Raw genomic sequence first — 21,126 nt, 5'->3', positions numbered from 1 at the left:
TTCATTGTTTGTATGGTTTTCTACTGTCTTTTTAGAGGAACAGCTTGCTCTGAGGAGATATTGATTGGAATCAGTTACAATGTTGGAATAAAACCTTTAAGACCAACCTTTCTGGTGTCTAAGCTGCCTGTAAGGAGCTTTAGAAGTTCCTTGGCACAGGTGAAGAGCTTCCAAGCCTCCAATTATTATTACCTTTCTCCCTTTCTGTCCATCAGCCAACAGTGAATCAGGAATGAATTGATATTTCTAAAGGTAGTAAGAGAAAGCGAGTGAGTACCGCGAAGAAGTTGTGGTGACATCTTACTGGTATGAAGTGGCAGACAGTAGCACAAAGGACAGAAAGGAGAGAGTTACCCCAAACTTTAAACACTGAATCTCCCTTCTCTGTGATTCTCATAATTTTTAAAAAGAAACATTCATTTTGCTTTTTTCACTGCTAGTTTATATTTAAAATAATAATAATAATAGAGAAGGGCAGGCAGAATAATTTTGTGCTTAAAGGACAGAACCAGGTATTAAGAAACTTGACTCCTACTCCTGTTTGTGTCATAAGCTGCCTATGACTCAGAAGAGCTGCTGATATTCTCCATGACAAACTTCCGTATCTGTAAAAGAGGTTAATATAACTTAACTTGTTCTGTGTTAACGTTTATAAAGCACTCAGATTCTAGACAGATGACTGCATAGCAGGGCAAAATATTTTGAAAGACTAGTGACTATTTGCTAGGCCTAATGCTGTGTACTGGACTCAGGTCTGATGGCATCTGTTACTTCTCCACAATTTCATCTGAGGTGCTTCAGTCTTGATGTGTTTCCAGCATGGTCTCTTAAAATAGCACTTTTCTTCCTTCCTTCCTTCCTTCCTTCCTTCCTTCCTTCCTTCCTTCCTTCCTTCCTTCCTTCCTTCCTTCCTTCCTTCCTTCCTTCCTTCCTTCCTTCCTTCCTTCCTTCCTTCCTTCCTTTCCTTCCTTCCTTTCCTTCTTTCCTTTCTCTCTTTCTCTCTTTCTCTCTTTCTCTCTTTCTCTCTCTCTCTCTTTCTCTCTCTCTCTCTCTCTCTCTTTCTCTCTTTCTCTCTTTCTTTCTTTTCTTTCTTTCTTTCTTTCTTTCTTTCTTTCTTTCTTTCTTTCTTTCTTTCTTTCTTTCTTTCTTTCTTTCTTTCTTTCTTTCTTTCTTTCTTTCTTTCTTTCTTTCTTTTTCTTTCTTTCTTTCTTTCTTTCTTTCTTTTGCAAGCAGACTGGTAAGAGCAGGATCTGTCTTGTGCTGACTAAGCCTCCTTTTTCCCTGGGGAAATAGCCCCATAGCCAATGAATCTGAGAGACCAGTTTCAACAAGGAATGGCAAGTGTGCTCACCAAGAGAAAATCCTGTGATTATCCTATTTTTTATTACTAATATCCTTACTATTGTCAGAAAACATCATCTTATATGTCATGGGCTGTGCCACAACATGGAAGTAGCTACTGCCTTCATGGGTGACAGTTGCCTTTGCTTTGAAGAACCGATGACCCTTTGAAACTGTTTTGCAGAGTCAGCAGCGCCGGGCACAGCAGCTTCCAGCGGGCTCCAGCCCAGCCTCTCCAGCTGACAGGAGATGCAAGTGCTGTGACCAGCAACTTCCAAGCTATATTATATTTCTATGTGATGTAAGTTTCTTAAACAAGCGAAAACCACTGTCTGCTTTAAAAAACATCATTAGTCTGCACATTTATATGCTTATGTAATCAAGAAATACCACATTATTGTTCCTTGGACATTCCGAGAAGCTTTACCTCAATAAGACATGAAACAGGGCCACGCATTATTCACAAGCCTGTCTTGAAAGCCAAATGTGTGAGAAGGGATATCGGTGAAAACGTGCTGAAGCTTACGTGCCGTCCAGGGACGTGGGTGACTGCACAGCTGCCTTGAAAGGCACACAAGAAAATCTGTATTGCATGTGTATGTTCATTTCAGTTTACCGTACAGTTCATGGACTCGTCTCTGAAATTGCACATGATGAGGACAGTGACGTGCATGGGAGTGCTGGGAAGTAAACTTTGCAAACAAATTGCAAACAAGTGAAGACGTGCTGTACGTATTAAGAGCTCCGTAAGTCACAGACATCATTAACTGGGAGTAGATTTTGAACCCAGTGGTATCAGTGGGAAATTTTGTAATGGTCAAAGGACTGGAGAGTCTTCCAAACGAAACATTCAGTAGGGCTTTCTGGGTTATCTAGGTTACTGAAATATTTCTGAGGAAATATTTGGAGGAAAGACAAGCAAAAATGTTTCTGTATAGAATTCTGTATTTATGTTCAGGTAATAGAAAACAATGGACCGAGTTGTGAATTAACCATGAATCTGTGTCAAAGGCTGTAAATACTAAATAATCCACTGGAATTGATAGTCCCTTCTGATAAGTCTGTGTAGAAAAGCAGAAGCAGTACTACGGGCTCTGAACTGTTTCATTGATTGAGCTGGGGATTTGTGATGGAGTGGACAGAAATCCTGTGAAAGTCCCCTCGAAGGTTTAGTCACGGACGGCACGGGATGGAGCTTGGGCTCTGGTGCAGCCTCTGGGTCGCAGTGCGAACATGCCCTTACTGACAGTGCCGTTGCCTGCCAAACCAAACACAAACAGGTTCTGCAGTCCTAGCATTGCCAAGCTAAAAGATTGCTTCACAAGACAGTGCCACTTGCTCCAAAAGGCAGAATGTCAATGGAGGGCATTACTGGCCCCAGAGAGCTCTGGGCTCCCAAATCTTCAGTTCTGTGGTGTCTAAAGAGTCTGTATTCTGCAATATAAGGCTTCAAATCAAAGTGCAATTATTTTACCCGTCTCTTAATTAAAAACAGACTTGCAAATGTCTCAGGTCTGACACCTCCATGCTTTTCTCTTGAACACAGTTTCAGCTGAAGAGGGGTTCGTGTGAGAAACCATTTGTTCAGTCTGAAAAGCTTCTTTCCATTTGCGATGCAAATGAGTGCAAGACTTTTTGGTCAACTTGTGAAATTGTGGATCACTGCTGTTTCTGAAGCTGAATATGTTCTGATAAAAGGCTGTGAAACGTGATCATGGAGACATACTTCCAAACTCTTAAAGACATCTTCAAGGCATTTTTGTCAGGACTCATAATTCTTCCTAATTCTTCACTGTATCACAGTGGAGGCTTGAAATACTTTCTCTTTTCATGTGGATAATGCTGTATCAGAGCCAAGTGTTATGTTTATTATTGCTGCAAAATTATTCATCCCTAACATAGGTGTTTTACTTTTTTAAAGTGGACTTTGTGAGTGTTGGGCTTCTTGCTAATACTGTTTGTTTATTTAAGTGGAGAAATACTTCTAGGTGTTTCTTTTAAAAACAGAATGCTTGAATAATTGCAAAGCCAATACAGGAACGTGCAGGGAAAAATGCAAGATCAGGCAAGCTGGACCCTGTGATCTTTGAGAGCGAATGATAGCATTGTGTGGTTGCATGCTATAATTTAAGGGGTTGGGGGGGAAGGGAGTGTTTTGTTCTGCTGGTTTTTCTGTTTTTAGTGTGTGGTTCCCACTCCCACCCCCCGAAAAAGCACTGCTTTCCTAAGGGGCGGCTTTTTCAGCACAAACACATTGGACACCTCAAATCTCGTCTCTGCATCAGCATGCATGTTTCCATGTCGTTGGCACTTTATACTTTGCACTAGAATAATCAGAGTTTTAGGGAGCAGTAGCAGGAGCATTATGTGTACTCCACTCATTACCTACTCCACAGTCATGAAGACAGTGTGGCACTATGGTTTGTATATTACAACGTTTTAATTCTGAAGAAGGTCCCACCACCTTTTAAGAACAGAGCTCAATTTCTTCCTTTCCGCTTTCCTTTTCCTCAAGCTGTAAAGAGAAAAAGCAACCTTAAAACAACACTCAGAGAAGATGAAGAAAAAGTTTCTTTCTGCCATATGGCTTGGCCAAGCCATAAACTTTTACACTTTTTTTTTTGTGTAAAAAGGAAAAAAAAAAGCTGTCGAAACTAACAGCCAGAATCAAAGTAAAAGGGGGCAAGCTGGGGAAACAACCACCTTTGTCTGTAGCTGGAGGAAGGAGAACGGAAGGTGGACACTTCTAGTGTACTGGCTCTTCTCCTCAAACAGGAGGCAGTGTGGTCTGCTGCAAACGACTCCAGAGCAATAATGATTGTGTGCGTCTTTCGCAGCTTCAAAGCTCCCTGCCGAGAGCCTTTCTACAAAGGTCTTGTCTTAGTTCTCTCATCTAGTGAGTTCAGGGTGGAAAAAGATTAGGCACAAGCTGCAAAAAATGAGCAGGAATATCTATGTTGTGTTATAGAGTGTAGTGTTCTTTACCTCAAGAATAAATTGTAAATGAGGAGCTTTACTTGGGAACCTCTCATTGGCCACTACTGGACTTCTCATCTTTCTTATAACCTTTAAAAAGAAAACAGAAAACACTGTTCCATACTAGTTAACATGGATGATCCCAGAAATATCCCATTAGAATAAGAGGAACTGAAACTCAAACAAGGCTGGTATGATCCGAAATGCAAAACTTCATTAAGAACTATCAAACCACTGACCGCATCTAGAGAAGCTCTTAAGCAACCCTGCAGAGGAGCTAATGCCCCATGACACACAAAGTACAAGACCGATTCCTAACGTAGTTTGGACTTCATGTGCGAGGAACTTAGCACACACACCAAAATAAATTAATCTCTCTTCTGCAGAAGAGGCATTTTGCAGGGAGCATTTAATCATGGACTGGTCAGGAGCAAAGCCAAACCAGCTTCATTCTGACTGAATAGATCAGCTTTGGAGAATGCTTTTATTCTGTAAAAATGAGTTGAAAAATTATCAGGAGCATTTCTTCTCACTGTTTAACTCTGAATTTCTGAACTGTGCTTTATTTTCTGAAATTTCCTGGAAAGAGTTTCCTGGAATGTGAGATCATTTCTTCATTTCTCCCATGGGATGCATGCACACACAGACACACAAGCAACAGTTAAAAAATGTGTGATGGATATATCCTGTTGAAACAAACACACCGGTCCTTGCGTGTACTTTCATGTGTGCACGTAAAGGAAATGGACCCTCGTAAACAAAGCGATACTAACAACAAAACGTAAGGGGACTTGAGAGGGCTTTCTCTCTACACAGTCATCAGGAGACGGCGACAGCAGCCGGGCAGCCCAGCCCTAGCACCCGGGAGGTTGACGCCGGTCCCCCACCCGCAGCATCTTCCCTCTCAGGGCCAGGCTTGGGCCAGGGCGGGCCGGGGACCGGGGGCTGGGGGCTGGGGGCCGGGGGCCTGCCCTGGCCGCGGTTTTGTTGCATCAGCAGGAGCCGACCTGAAGGAGCTCACGCTCTCCTCCTGGCCGTCCTCGTTTTTGCTGTGCCGTCAGTTCTCGCCCTCCTCCCCCACCTTCCTCCTCTCCATTTGCAGAGTGCCCCTCCTCCTGGGCTGCTACCCCTCCTTTTCCCCTCCTCTTTCACAGTCAGAGGCTTGAAAACTTGTTAAAAGCTCTCCCAGTGTTCCAAGTTAGAAAAAACTTTTACGAGGTATCAGCACTTTTCTTTCACTAGTGGGGAAGGAAGGATGAAAAATACAAAGCAGCAGTAGACTTTTAAAGTTTAAATAGACAGGTCTGAGTGCCTGAACGTGCTCTTCCATTTTACTTTAACCCTCCAGAGAAGTATCCTGATCCAGCTTCACTGCTGATCAGCAAGGGTAAGTTGAAAGTTTTCCTTTCTCATCTTTTTGTGTATACCTTTTTTTTTCTAAAAACTTTCTTTCCACTCTAAGAACTTCGTGTTATTTCGCTGATGGTTGAACTTGTTGGGGAATACAGAACAAAACAAAACAAAGCGTGCGTTCTCCTAAAGGTTTAAACTTACAGGGATTATTCTTTGCTTCCTTTTGTCATATTTTTATACACTTCTGAAAATACGACCCGACTGCAACTTCTAACCATGCTCCATTGAGAGAGGAACTGCGGTGAAGTTATGCCTGCACAGCTGGGACGCAGACTTGTTGCTTGTGTTTCAGTGAAATCGCTGCTGTGTACTTGTCTCTGCCTAAATGAGCTCCTTTAAAGGGAAAAAAAAAAAAAAACTAAAAAAAAAAAAAACAACTTAGGTGCTCTTCACTCTCTTCCGTTGCACTGAAATCCCACCAGAAGTTTGTAGCAGTGAGACCTTGTCCCCAGTGCGCCCCACTTATGCCCAACGCATTTGGCTTCCCTATGGCAGCCCCGACTGATGCCGACTCGCTTGTGCAGAGCAAGGTTCTTAATTAGGTGCTTTGTTAAATGCTGCAGCTACCAAACGTGGTGACTTTCACGTGGTCTTTCTGATGATTTTTCCCCTTTTCTTTGAAAACAGATGTGATAAAAGCCAGACGTGGGTTACGGAGTTTTAACCTAGTTTGTATATAGTTACTCTGTTTTAGCAACCTCAGTAAAGGGATTTTAGAGAAGGAATGTGAGATATCATGATATGCCTTACCACGTTGGCAATGTCTGTGAAAGTCTTGGGTGGATATAAATGAAAGTTATCTAGGAAGAGCTGTGAAAGAATATACACAATATGTGTCATAATCCCAATATGACACATTCCTTTTATATTACCTTGAAGGCTTAAATACTTTCAAAACGTGGGGAAGAGGAATGCTTGAGCAGCATCTCTTGGAGAACTCACAAGCTTTTTAAATTGCAAGACTTGGAGTGATTTCATATTGCAGTTGTTGCTTGCTGCTTGCCAGCAGTGAAAGAACAACATGAAAAAGGAAACAGAAGGAGAAAGGACCTTCAGCTGAAATACAAAGCGCGGGATCTATCTTATCAAGTAGCACGCTCTACTCTTTAAACAAGAATATTGTGTGCTTATGTCCGTCCTTACGTTTTGCCTCATGATAACCAGCAAGCCATGTGTAGGGGCATATTTTGTCTGAGGAACTCCTTTAAACTTTTGTACATGAAATTCCTGAAAGCGTATGGTAATGGGGATAAAAATGTCCTACGAACACCTTGTGCCTGACTTTTGTGTGTGCTTGCATGTGCGTTAGCATATAGGGAGCAAGTTGGAGGACTGGTGTGAAGCTTTCATCCTGCCATTTTAACATCTGGACAGCACACTACACTGGAGAATTTAAGCCTCTAGTCTTTGAGATGTTTACTGAAGTGTTTCCTTCAAAAACTTCAAAGCCAAACATTGGCGCTGACCCATGATACCTAACAAGCATACAAATGGGAGAAGGGTGAGCGGCGGGCTGAGTTCAGGAGGAGGAAGAGAGGGACACACAGGATTTGATTTGTGACATAAATCTGAATGCTTATACGCTCAGGAGTGCAAACAGATTCAACATTGTAAAGTTATCTCAGCTTCCACATAATGCAAGCCTACAAGATTAGTTTTATTTGTCTGTGAAATGAACGCCAGTTTAGGCCAAGGATTCTTGTGGGCATGGGGAAGGTTAGATGACATTGAGCAATATCTGTTTCATCAGATACATTTCTCTCCTTCCCCAGTCTCTGGTACACCCCACCCCCCCCTCCCATCCCCCCCAGATGTTACCCACAGAATATATCTCTCGTGGAGGCATCTGGTCTGTTGCTTATTCTATACACGTACTTGTTAGAGTTCCAAATTTCAAAATCTGCAAGTATGAACGTCAGAGGGCCCGAGGCCCCCTCAAGGAATTCGGCATTTCTTTTAGTTCCAGCGTGAGTCAGAAGAGGGATGAATTTGGGCAATAACGTAGAGGGTAGACATGACCTGTACCATTAGAGAGTTTTCAAGAAACTGCTTCTGGCTGCTTTGGGTCCTTGTGCAACTATGTTTTAGAAGTGAATTGGCTGTAGAGAATATTACATGGGAGGGGCAAAGTCTATGGGAAGATCCACTGGTGTCTGACCACCAACAATACCAACAGACAATGAAGAAAGCAGACAGCTGAGACACTTGAAATTCTACTTACTGCAGCCATTTAGAGCGTAATCTTTGTCCAGAAGATTAAATGAACAGCACCTTTCCTTTAAAAGACAGTTGCTAATTTTTGTGAGATTTCAGGAAACTATCTTCCCCTATTCCAATCCATCTAAACGCCTTCAGTTGTACATCTCAGCTGCTTTCTCTCCAGTGCTGGTTACTTTTGGGAAATGCTCAAGTTGGTTGATGTTCAAGGTCCAGAAGCTTCTCTTTTGCTGACTACTTAATTTTTATGTGTGCTTAAATTTTTGTAGGAAAACAAAAACTTTGTTCTGTTTCTGACTGCTTCAGCTGCACAATCCTGTTTTAGATCCCACTCTAAACCCTTACTGCTGTTCTGTCCACTAGCATGTGACCTTCTAACACTGTAGTCAGACCTGGACATGTTACCACAGCACTGAGTTTATATTATTCTTCCTGAAAAATATGAACCAGATGGCATGATGAATGTTGTCCACAAAAAAATAGTTCTAGAATTTCTTAATTGTGGCTTACAAATCAAATTTCTTATATATGTGGTCATCCAAAACCCTTTACAGATGAATGCTGTCATATCTCCTGCTACTCTCTTTTTTTTTGTTTGTGGTTTTTTTTTTCTTTCTTTCCCTGTCTTTACCCACACACAGTAGAAGCTGGCAGAAATCCACTTTTAAAAAGGTTAATAGGCCTGCATTAGTCCAACTCAAATAAATAAATAAATAATCCTGTAAGTAATAATCAGTAAGAACTCATGGAATGCACATACGCATCATCACCCATATCCTTAAATTCCTGAAGTGCTGAAATTGTACCAGTAGATCGGGTCAAGCTGTGTTATTTAGTGGAACTGTTAAAAAGAAGTTTAATTGTTAAAAAGAGACCTGAAGGCCAAATAAATAGTTTTAAAGGTAATCTTCCATCAATTTCAAAGTATTTACAAAACTAAAATACTTAAATATTTGTTTGATGAAGAACATCTTTTTATACCTAGTAAAAATATTTTGTAATAAGTTAATAAAAATGGTATTTCACTGTTCTGAAATTGAACAAGTTAGATCCGATGAATGAGTTTTCTCTAAAGCAAAATAAAGTACTGTGTTTCATAAAGCAACAGAATCCACTTAAGCAGAGGAATAATGTATTTGTGCCACCACAAGGTTATCTGATTAACAGCACAATGTTTTGAATTGATGTGGGTTATCACTGGCAAAGGCTAGTGTGTAACTGATCTCTTAAAAAAAAAAAAAGTTTTTTTTCAAAACTATGTATGTGTAATTCAAGCATGGAATGTTTCCTCCTGGAGTTTATATTGCCAGAGGATATAAATGAAGCTTAGCAATTTTGCATGCTGAAGCAAATTAAAAAATAGGTAGTAAATTCTCAAAATATCGCAGGTGTGGGATTAAGTAGGTCAAAACTGAAGTAAATCATGTTACTTTAATGGACCAGAGTGGAGTATAATTAAAAAACAAACAACATATAGCTGCCTAGAAATAACACGTCCTCTGTTTTCTTAATCAAACTTTCAATCTGAAATAACATTTAGGCAGTAAAAAAATACATAGAGTCTGAGGAAAGTCTGTCAGTGCAGTAGTTTCAAATCATCAGAAAGCTGACTAATTAAATCAAGAAGCTGTTACTTGAAAAAGGCTCCTTCTGTCCACTTCTAGGACATGGAGAAAATAGTTTGCCTTTAAAACAAACTTCACATGTTGTATAGTTACAGACTGTTCTCTGTTTTAACAATCTCAGCTTGAGGAGCAACGTGGTAACATTGCATTCCAGCCTTTTCAGAGACCTCCATGCTCATGTGCTGACTCCTTTCCTACCAACCTGAACCAATAAAGACAAACTAATCTTTCCGGGGAATGACTAAACCTTGGAAAGACTAAAAGAATATGTCAGAGAGAAACACATTGTATATCTCTCCCAGTGAGGCTTCCAGATTTAAAAGTCTGAAGAAGACCTCATCCGTTGATGGGACTTCAGTCATGTGAAAAACTAATTATGTGAGGAAGGGTCTGAACACCCCAGTAGGTAAACTTCCTCTACACTTCAGAGCAAGCTGACTAAATGGAGAAATGGCCCTGGGATATTTTGCAGGAGTTCAAAGATAATTGTCATCTCTGAGCTCTCGGAGCAAGTACTTTAAACACTTGTCTCCCATTATTCTCTCAGACTCTTTCCGATGGCAAAAAAGACGGTGTATTTTTATTTATTTTTTTTTATTTGGCATAGATTATTATGATTGAGTTTGCCAAATTTATAATCTTGTGTTTCCAGTGACTCACCACTTCTTGAAAGAAAATCTCCTTGGTGCTAAAATTTCCTATTTTATGAATTATCCAGAAAAGGTTTTATTGTCTTTTTTTTTTTTTTTTCTTCTTCTATAAATGACCTTCACTAGGGAATATATCCATGATGTGATGGGAAGGAAATCATTTGAACATTGTCAAAACTATTAATACTGGGAAGAGATTACTCAGCATGCACTGAACAAATACCTCTGCCAAGCAACATTTACTTTAAAAAGGAAGATTTTTGCTTATTTTTTTTCTTTTAGGTGCCCAATTTCACATGTTTATTCATGTGGGGCAAGCTAAAATGTAAGTTTTTGTCCAGAAAAGATTACCATTTTCAAGTTCGTAAAATCCCTGCAGTGAACTTTGTTTTTCCTAGGAATCTAGAATGTCAAGTTAGAATATTTCACTTGTTTTATGTCACCCTGTGTATTTCCAGATATGCCCAAGAAGCTGCGTGTGTCCCAGAATGCACACTTTAAACTCAAGTTGAGAGAGACAATTTAAACTTGCAGTGTTCAACATTTGGAATGCAAACTGCACGCCAGCCAGGAGTTGCCTTAAAAACAGAAAGTGCTCGTTTACCTTTTTTTTTTTTTTTTTTTTTTCTGGCTAGATCTTTTTTCCTTTCAAAGCAAAGTGAAGGAATTTAAATGTAAAAAGATGCAAATACAAAGCTGAAATGACAATAAATTAAGCAAGACACAGATAGCTAGGAAACCAGTTCTTCCAATGTAGTGACATGAGCTTATTTGCACCTGATGTATTTAATATTTTTGGTTCCTTCATAAAAATATGGGTAAAGAATACTGATGTTGATCTTTGTGCTGCAAATACTAATGCATACATTTAGTTTAGATAGCAAGTTCTTTTTTCTGAAGTTAAGTATAGTAAAAACTTTGCATCATTAAGAACTATACTCTTAAATGTATCACACAAAGTAACTTGTGCAATAGCTGAGTTTAATGTTGCTATAGGAAATTTAGCACACATTTGCAATGATTAAATTTTTGGTATCTGACCATAGTATAGACTTAGTACATTTTGTATTTAGGTTATACTATGTTTTGCTTTTCTATTCACTTAAAAGAGTGAATATAAAAATCACCATGAATGAGCTACACATGAGCAAGAGAAATCTTTCATTTATTCTTAACATATTCAGGCAGCGCCATTAAGTATTTCCACATCCTGCTTTAGTAGTGTGTCACAGCTGTTTTCTGCCTGAGGCAGGTACTGGTCATTGAACTGAGGCTGCCACCAAGAAGGCTGGTTTGAGCAAACCACAGTGGCAGCGAAGGGTTTTCATGGACTTCTTGAAAACTGAAGTGAAATTAGAAACCTTTTTTCACTGTGTTCTGAGACATAATATAATATTTATCTTTGAAGTTTCCCTTCCCACTCTGCCAGCAACTTAACTAAAACACATGAATTAAAACAAAATTGCACCACTGCACTGTTAGCATTGATCTGTGTGATTCAGTACATCAAAAGTATTAAAGAGCTGTCTCAACCATCACTATTTTTTTCTTTGTTTCGTTCTTTAGCCAGCATCCCGTGAAGATGGGTGATTGGAGTGCCTTGGGAAAACTTCTTGACAAGGTTCAAGCTTATTCTACTGCAGGAGGGAAAGTATGGCTGTCTGTCCTCTTCATTTTCCGAATCCTGCTACTGGGGACAGCAGTCGAGTCTGCTTGGGGAGATGAACAGTCTGCTTTTCGGTGCAACACTCAGCAGCCTGGTTGCGAGAACGTCTGCTATGACAAGTCCTTTCCTATCTCCCATGTGCGCTTCTGGGTTCTGCAGATCATATTTGTGTCTGTACCAACACTCTTGTACCTGGCACATGTGTTCTACGTGATGAGGAAAGAAGAGAAGCTGAACAAAAGAGAAGAAGAGCTCAAGGTGGTCCAGAATGATGGTGTCAATGTGGATATGCACCTCAAACAAATAGAAATTAAGAAATTCAAGTATGGGATTGAAGAGCATGGCAAGGTGAAGATGCGTGGGGGACTGCTCCGTACATACATTATCAGCATCCTTTTTAAATCTGTCTTCGAGGTGGCTTTCTTGCTGATACAGTGGTACATTTATGGGTTCAGCCTGAGCGCCATCTACACCTGTGAGCGAGATCCATGCCCACATAGAGTGGACTGTTTCCTCTCCCGTCCAACTGAGAAAACCATCTTCATCGTCTTCATGCTGGTAGTGTCTTTGGTGTCTCTTGCGTTGAACATCATCGAGCTTTTCTACGTGTTCTTCAAGGGTGTCAAGGATCGTGTGAAAGGGAAAACCGACCCCTACTCCCATAGCGGCACCATGAGCCCTTCCAAGGACTGTGGCTCCCCCAAATATGCTTATTACAATGGGTGTTCCTCACCAACCGCCCCCTTGTCTCCCATGTCTCCCCCAGGGTACAAGCTGGTTACCGGAGACAGGAACAATTCCTCCTGTCGTAACTACAATAAGCAAGCTAGTGAGCAAAACTGGGCCAACTACAGTGCGGAGCAGAACAGGATGGGGCAGGCTGGCAGCACCATCTCCAACTCGCATGCCCAGCCCTTCGACTTCCCCGATGAGCACCAGAACACTAAAAAGCTGGCGTCAGGACACGAGCTGCAACCCCTCACCATTGTGGACCAGAGGCCTCCCAGCAGAGCCAGCAGCCGAGCCAGCAGCAGGCCCCGACCTGATGACCTGGAGATCTAAGCTTCTTGCTGCAGTACTTGCTCGACTATGAAACGACATGCATTGGAAGATGCAGTCAGTGCTGATCTTGTTCCAGTGGAGGTGGTACTTAACAGTCTCAAGCAGGAGATTTTAACAATCATGTTTAAAAAAAGAAAAAAAGAAAAAAAAAAAACAACAACAAAAACAAACAAGCAAACAAACTTTTAAAATTCTTGCTGTTTTTTGGGGGGGATGTGGGGTTGGTGTGGGGTGGTACAATACACATTGGTATTTAATGTAGCTGGTTTAAAGAATTTAAATACTAAAAAAGAAAAAAAAAGGAAAAAGATAAGTAGTCATTACTAAGGTAGGGGGTTGTTTTTCTAGAAAGGCTGTAAATATCTGAGTGTATGTGTATGTGCGTACTATTGTGTTTGTTTCTAAAGAATCTTCTAAAACCCAATAATAACTGAACTCACATTTGTCAGGGTGAAGTGCTGTCTGAAGATGAAAACGTTTTTCCTATTCAACAAGCAAAAAATCCAGGATTGCCTCTGATCATTTCCCTGTCAAGAACATTCCATTCTTTAAAAGTGCACTTTGAAGGTAAACTTTTCTGCATGGTCCTCCAGGTTGTTGAAAGGCTTCTGTGAGGACAGTCTACAACTCAAATTTCAGACATGGCCCGCCAGGAAGTACTTTGGTCACCTGCTTTTCCAGCCCTTCATGCAGGTAGATTTTGTGATGTGCGTAAGTGGGTTGGCTCCACACTCGTAGAACCAGCAACCACACACTCTTGTCCACAGTAATATTCATGTCCTGCTGCTCACGTACAGTCTAATTAGCATCATATAAAACCCAGTTTGCTGCCACTTGCAGATTTAAGCATTAAGACAGGCAAGTAACTGACTTTAGTGAATTTTGTCACAGCTTTATGTATTTTAAGGGTGTACATATGTGTGTGGACATGGAGGTAAAGGTATACACAAAACACGCTCAGAAGCATATGTTGAGAAGCATACGCACACACTTTACTTGCAGTTGACACTTTCTCGTGGATATTGTAAAGATATGGGCCACTATGGTGTTTACATTCTCTGATTCCTTCAATGCAAGTGAAGCACGTCATATATTTTTTTAATTCTATATAATATTTTCCATGTATCCTAAATGGATGCTTTTTAAAAAATAAAAAATAAAAAAGGGCCTAATCCTGGATGTCTTGCTCTGGAAAATCTCTCTTTTAAGTCAGTGGGAGTTTTGCCTGAACAAAGTCTACAGGATCAAGCCCAAGATGTAGCGAAACATGTTCTTGCTGGCATGAATGATTTTCTTTTGTAGAAGTTAGGGATGGAAAAGACCCATTAGGTCATCTAGCCAATCTCCCTGATAGGTAATAATGATGCTTGAATGATAGAAGTTGTAGTACTGTAAGCAAGCTTTAGTCTTATTTGAGAAACTTAGAAGAAATGCTTTGTGCTGGATTAATAATAAAATATGCCTACATGACTTTTGCAGTAACTGGTATTTTTCTTGTACTAAATATTCACATTTACTGAACTGTAATGTCCACTCTAAGTTTGACAGTTAGGTCTTTCTAGATGGCTCTAGCAACTTTAGTGTTTACACTTAGGTTTTGTTTGAAATGCAAGTGAAGTTGATTTTAAAAGAGTACAATTCTAGCTAATTTATTTGAAATATATGCTAAAGAAATCTACCAGTTTCTTCAAATGCATTGCCTCTTAGCTGAACACAGATTGACCAAGGAAATACATAGCTTGGTTTCATTTTGCAGCAACACAGATAAGTGGTTTCATTTACTACAATATATTAATTTGTTTGACATTCCATGTTAAACTACTGTTGTGTTCAACTTCATTGCATGTTTGCAACCTTAGTCCATCAGATCATGTTGTCTGGAGAACATTAGTCAATAAAGTTTTAATTTAGTATAAATATATCTTCTAATTGTCTTTTACTGTTTTATATGTCCATATATCTTTCGTTTCAGTATTATAATCCAAACTCCTTCCTTCCCTCTTCATTTTCCCCCTGCCTTTCAGCAGTAGTCTTGATTTAATCCATCTGGATTTACTTTGCATTGAAATTTCACAAGAACAAATTCAGATACCCTCACAACACTGGAAAAATAAGCATTGTTTGTGACACTCCTGGAAAAAAGTCAGGCTCAGCATGAACTACTGTAATGCAAGTCTTGCCATGAGCTTCAGAATATATATAATTATTTCCAAACTATTATAAAAAATATAACAGTAAGACACTGTCACACAATTTTTAAAGCATTTTTCTTATGCAGCCTAGATTGTACATTATGAAATCATTGCCCCAGATTTACATTTCTGCGTGCAATCAGACTGTTTGACTGACAGTCAGTTTGAATTTCTGGAATAAAATCCTCAGCCTTTCAGATTCAGTGGGAGCAAGGCACTGATTTTGATAAGGCTGAGATTTCATATAAGGGTTACTGCTTCACCTTTTTGGTCCCTGTCACTAATGAAGATGCCCGGTGCTTTGCTTTCCTGCATTGGACTCTGAAAGAAAGATGGTTCAACTCATTTTTATGTGAAAAATCAAAATATAGTGGTCATGCAGTTATCACACAGCTTTCAACTTTAAAATTTGTTTGGTGTTTTAAGTCCAAATTTCCTACTAGTAAAGAGGGGGAAAATAAGCAGGACAATGCTAGTGGGTTCACAGCTAGGAGAGATCCTATACAAGCACAAACACAAGGAATGACTCCTTGAAGTGTTTCTTAAATAATAACAATGAGTCATTTTAAGCTGGCTTGTCCTAGTTCATCTGCACGAAGGGAAGAACATTCCAAGCAGTTTGTGAGGATCGTCCCCTTGGGAAGGTGGGTACAGAAACATCCAGAGAAGGGCTCACCCTGAGACAAAATCTAGTGTCCCTTAGACAGGCTGATTGTCAGGTACATCCCAAACTATGGACTCAGTTCCTTCAGGCATCTTGGACAGCTGATATAAATTACCACTGCAGTGCCAAGGCTGTCTGAGTCATTTTTGGTGGTAAGTGTGCTTAGGGCCAATTCTCCCACCTAGGTTTATTTTTGTGGAGTATATTTCTTGTACACTTAAAAGTCATCACAGAGATATAATGTTGTGTGCCACTGGTCCAATTCTTTATAAACTTTCTCCCGGTGCATCTGTGTAGCAGCAGTTGCATTCTCTCTGCAAATGAGGAAAAATATTGTGTGATATGATTCTAGCGCATATTGCTAAACCTCTCTAGAAGGATATGTTAGATACTGAATTCAGACTGGAAAAGGTGTTGTAAAAATACACATTTCAGAAAATATCAAAAAAAAAAAAAGGATTATGAACAAATCAACAGCAAGAAAAACAAAATTCAAAACCTGTTAAGTACTAAAAGCTTGGGTTGATGTTTTGTGTAGAAGTATTTTGAAAAAAGGCAAATTTACCCTAAGGCCTCCACCCTGCCCCAGTAATTTGAAAAGTCTGTAAAGAGTAAAGTTAGAAGGATAAAAGTTAAAGACAGCCTGAAATCTATATGCAGATCATGTAATTTCAAGATGTTTTAAATACAGTGAGCACACACTGGAGGTTCTTTCCTATTTTAGAAATGAAATTTCCATATTTAAAGTGGAAACTATTATGGCCTGCAGTAGTAGTTTGAGAACCAGGACAAACTTTCTGAGTGTACCTGTCACACCCTCTGAAACCAGTCATTTTTAAATGATGTAGTCATCTTACTGTTTCAGAAATAAGGCTGTTAGCAATGCTGCTATGTTACACAGGATGACCAGCTCCCTTGCGTATAGCCATCATGCTGGCATTTCCCTCCAACTTTCTCTGCAACTTGGTATTGATCCAATAGAATAATAATAATAATAGTAATAGTGATGTAAATATTTGACTCTTGGAACTCGGATCTGGGAGTTGATCCAGATCTGAACTTACCTTGACTGGTTCATGTGGAGTTCTGAGTATGTCAGGTCAAAACCTCTTCCAGTATTGATTATGGCTGTTTCTAACTCACTAGGTCAGGGCTTCTTTTAACTATTCTTGTAATTCCTCAGTGATTACTACTGCTCCATTTTCCAGAATACAAACAAAATAAAGCAGAGAATAGGATTTACCTGTCTATATAGTAGACAATATAATTTTCTTTTCTCTGTTTGCTGCTAATCCAGACCTGGCAGTACCTGGCTTTCTACTGAGCTCATGAACCACTCTAATATACAGTATTTTTAAAATGTGGTGTATTATACTATTAGTCATATTGACCATAATCTCCTTGAAGATGTCTTCCTTTCCTTCTCATGCTATTAACTCCAGATATTTGCAACTGAATCTACCAAAGGATTCAGATGACCGAGGTGGGATGAATGGCCCTTGAGGATTTCTCTGCCAAACAAGCAAACAAACATAACAAAACAAAACAAAACAAAACAAAATGCTCAGACAGCACAGAGTTGTTGAAGCTACTCCTTTATTACTTTCATTTCTACTGCCAACATAGGCAATAACGTCGGAAGCATAAGCCACACCTGAGAAACCACTACCTAGACGTATTCTCTGTCCCAGTCCCTTGAACTATTTGAGGGTCCTCTATTTTATTGTAATTTATGAGCAAGACTAGTTTTGCACATAATGGCTCCAGAAAGAGAGCACTACAGGATTAGCTCTACGAAGGCATGACTGCCTTTCCCTGACTTAAACCACATGCTTTTGACTATGCCCAAGGACATATTCACACCCAGACTGTCCATCCTGGAAAGTGTGTCAGATGAAAATTACATGATGCTAGTGCATCGCTAGATTAAAACAGGAAGAACTCATTGCTCCATCTACTTATTTCAAAGGTATTTTGGTAGACACACAAAAAAAGAATGCTTGTTTTAAACTTGTCTTAAATGCTTCCTAACATATAGCACTATGAGGAGACTCTGTGAAGCCATACAAACACTCTGCATGTATGCACCCTAAGCATTATCTATGTGTACTATGTCTAGAAGTTATTTAAATAGACACAGCTGCTCAGTGATCTGGTAAGATTAACAGCCTCCAAAATGGCTGCCCTCACTCTTTTCTCATGGTAGCCAAAATGCTGCATCCAGTTTACTGGCATGCTGGAATTTGCAATGCAAAGACACCCTGGGCAAAGACAGACTTGTTTTCACAGGGTTCCTTTTAAGTGCTGAAGAAGCATAATGCTAGAAGCTAGAGGCAGAGATTCCGGGACAGGCTGTACTGGGTTAGTAATAGACAGTAAGTGGAGTCAATCAATCACAAGTAGAGGCTTTCTCGTGACTGTGGACTCTCCTGTCATTTCAAAAGACTAAGTCCCTGCTACTATGTTGAAAAGATGTGAATAATAAAATGAGACGTGAGCTTAGACTCATATAAAAGGGAAAATGTTCAGACATTTAAATTGCTCCTTGAAGCAAGCCTAGACCACAGTTGCATACTGCCCATTAGAATTGACATGAAACCTAAGAAAATATTCACAAGTTACTGTGTTTCGCTCATTTAAATCAATGTAAAAGTTCATTTCAATTTCAGAAATAAACAGATTGGATCCATAAAGATGTAATTATGACTTCTAATTTTCATTAATATAGCTGTTAAGGGAAAGCATATAGGTATAAGCTATTAAGTCTCGAATGAATGACCACTTGAATGTGTGCAATCATACTATTTCCTCACAACTTTCTTTTTACTGTAACTCAGAGTAGAGGCAAGTTTATGAAAAAATAATCTAAGGGTTTCCTTTTTTTTAACAAGCAGACAAATTCTGTAAATGTAATGAAATTCATAAGGGAGTGTAGAGTATTGTATAACGTGTCTAACTCATCTGGGCTGAGGAATGAAATCTTCACTTTGCCTCTCATCCTTTTTGGAAAGGTTTTCATATTCCAGACACCTGAGCAGTTTTTCCATGCTGCTGAATGTGCCTCTGTTCTCACTAGCTCTTCTGTGAGCTTTGCTTGGATCGGAGTCTTTGTATCCTCCTCTTTTTCCTTCTTTTTCCATCCAGCTGTGTAGGGGAAAGCATGAGCAACCCCAAATATGTAAAGAAATATAATGATAACCAATACCAAAACAGTGCAAACATGGAATATTCGATTCTCTTTTACACATCTACAACTAACTGAGTAGGAAAACAGAACAGAAAATTTCTTAGGGGATTAGAAAAGCCTTTGGATACTTTGGCATCTTAAAACCACCAGTCCTTGTTGAGCCAGGCATTTTCAGTCTCAGCTTTTGCTGAGTCATAAAGTTCACTGCCTTTGAAGACTGAAGTATCCTGGCTCAAAACTGAAGTTGTTCTGGAAAAGTTCAAACCTTCGCTAATGACCATATTTGCATGCTATTCTCAGTGGCATTTACATATAATAGGACAGCCTCCACAGGGAGGCCTCTTCAAAACACAGGCTCTGCTTACACTTTGAATTTTCCCAGTTTTTATCTATGCATCATTACTTCAAAGTGTTTTGCTGCAAGTACTCTGCCATATATTTGGGAGACACATCGTGGTTGTTTGAAACCTGAGTATTCAGCCACCTGTGAGATTGTCACCTGGCTTTTGTGTGTGTAGGCAAAGTGGTATTACTCAGGCGAGAATCCTACCTGGTCCAAGCTGGCATACTTCTGTTGTGGCCAAGGAGGTTCTGTTGAGTGACATGAGGTGAAAACCCTGCTCTGAGCTTTACTTTGTACCTTCTTCTTTTATTAAAGTCCTTGTAGTTTTATTTCAGGAGCAGACAGAAGATCCAAACATGAATCCATGGGCCTTGTGCAAATTGCTGAGGTCTAAAACGATCTCAGGAATTTCTGCCGCTTCCATTTTGGTTGTTGGCACCCAGCAATTCTGTGGCTTTTGACCTGGCTATAGAGCTCCATCCTTGAGTTTGAGGTTGGATATTCAATCAGTGCTATCAAAGTGTGTGCATGTTGGCAGTGTGAGACTGGATTATTTCCTGTAGGATTTGAAAGAATCAAAGCAAAATAGTCAGCCACCATTCCTTGCTGTGAATAGCTGTAAAAGTGTGAAGGGATTTCTACATGAATGCTAGTGAAAACTATAGAAATTCATCCCTCTTCCATTTTAGCTCTGTCTTCAGCTGGGAACTGTAATATCCTGTTAATTTCCTTTGTCTTCTACACTCCTCCCATGCAGCCACCTTCTCCCACCACCCACATCCTATTTGCATATCACTTATGCAACAGGTATTTAGTGTTTTGTACTGAAAATGCTCTCTGTAGTGATTATTTTCCTCTTGCATCGTGTGGTAATGAGCACTCCAATGTCTTAGAACACCCTGCTTAATTAAATATTCATTTATTTACAAATTTGTGTTTCTCTTATTTCACAGCATTTTGTTCAGAATTAATCTTACAGGTGTTAACAACTATAACTAAGTTTTGGCTGACAGCTTAAAAAGTCATTTTATATCTTCCATTATAGCAGTCCACACTTGCTTCAATCACTTTCTTTTTGACATTATTTTATAATTAAGGAAGACAGTAGAGGAGCTGAGGGCACTAGTTACCTACCTTACCCAGCTGCACAGATGCAGTGAAAGTGCAAGGACATGGAGTTCCTCCAAATCTTCCTCCAACCTCAGTCCCAAAGGAACTTAAAGCTAGGCTTACTGTAATGATTGTGAACACTGTATAAATAATAATAATAATACCTGGAATTGCACTGATACAGCACTTTTCATCTTCAAAGAACTTTGAAAACCTTGTGTAATTAGCGTGCTACAGAGTCATCTTGTATGATACTGCACAAACTCCAGTTCTACCCACTGTGGGAGCCAAAAAGGGAATCTGAACAGCCACAGAAATTATACATAACCTCCATTATCACTAAAAGATTAAATAGAAAATGCTGAACAAGGATATTTCAGTACTCCATGAAGGAGGAGTATCCACAACTAGGAGGAAGCCAGTCTCCCTAAGATAAGGAAACAGGAAAGTTTTCTTTGCTGGTAATCTACTACTTCAGATCTCTAAACACATTTTACCTTGAACTTTGTCTCAGTCAAGCTGGCAACAGATCACAGGTAGATTATCTCATTACAGGGAGTCTTCATCTTCATGTGACTTGAATATATCCATCCTTCTTTTATTAAAAAAGCTTTAATATGAAGAAGTCAAAAGGGGTGCAGACATAATAAATAGAAAATTATATATGTTTCTACAGACTT

The 21,126-nt window shown here is 39.6% G+C and overlaps 1 protein-coding gene and 2 long non-coding RNA genes across 3 annotated transcripts; 1 reads left to right on the top strand and 2 right to left on the bottom strand.

Annotated features, from left to right (window-relative positions):
- Positions 1–1,008: 1,008 nt before the first annotated feature.
- LOC308193549 lies at positions 1,009–4,982 on the bottom strand. Its single transcript, XR_013949725.1, has 2 exons — positions 4,045–4,982; positions 1,009–3,856 (listed from the first exon to the last, which is right to left on the bottom strand). It is a non-coding gene; the product is annotated as an uncharacterized lncRNA (long non-coding RNA).
- A 141-nt stretch (positions 4,983–5,123) lies between these two features.
- GJA1 (gap junction protein alpha 1) lies at positions 5,124–14,871 on the top strand. Its single transcript, XM_080588377.1, has 2 exons — positions 5,124–5,704; positions 11,789–14,871. The coding sequence occupies exon 2, from the start codon at positions 11,805–11,807 to the stop codon at positions 12,948–12,950; it is 1,146 nt and encodes a 381-aa protein (XP_080444503.1). The 5' UTR covers positions 5,124–5,704; positions 11,789–11,804; the 3' UTR covers positions 12,951–14,871.
- LOC308193553 lies at positions 14,101–20,910 on the bottom strand. The gene is made up of 2 exons (XR_013949735.1): positions 20,471–20,910; positions 14,101–19,893 (listed from the first exon to the last, which is right to left on the bottom strand). It is a non-coding gene; the product is annotated as an uncharacterized lncRNA (long non-coding RNA).
- Between the last annotated feature and the right edge of the window lie 216 nt (positions 20,911–21,126).

This window comes from Anser brachyrhynchus (assembly GCF_964034855.1).
Source record: "Anser brachyrhynchus genome assembly, chromosome: 3".
NCBI lineage: Eukaryota > Metazoa > Chordata > Aves > Anseriformes > Anatidae > Anser > Anser brachyrhynchus.
This window is presented reverse-complemented; position numbering and strand designations above follow the sequence as displayed.

What these genes read in the sequence shown, in the direction of transcription:
- GJA1 (XM_080588377.1), top strand. Translation starts at nt 11,805, where the DNA reads ATGGGTGATTGGAGTGCCTTGGGAAAACTTCTTGACAAGGTTCAAGCT.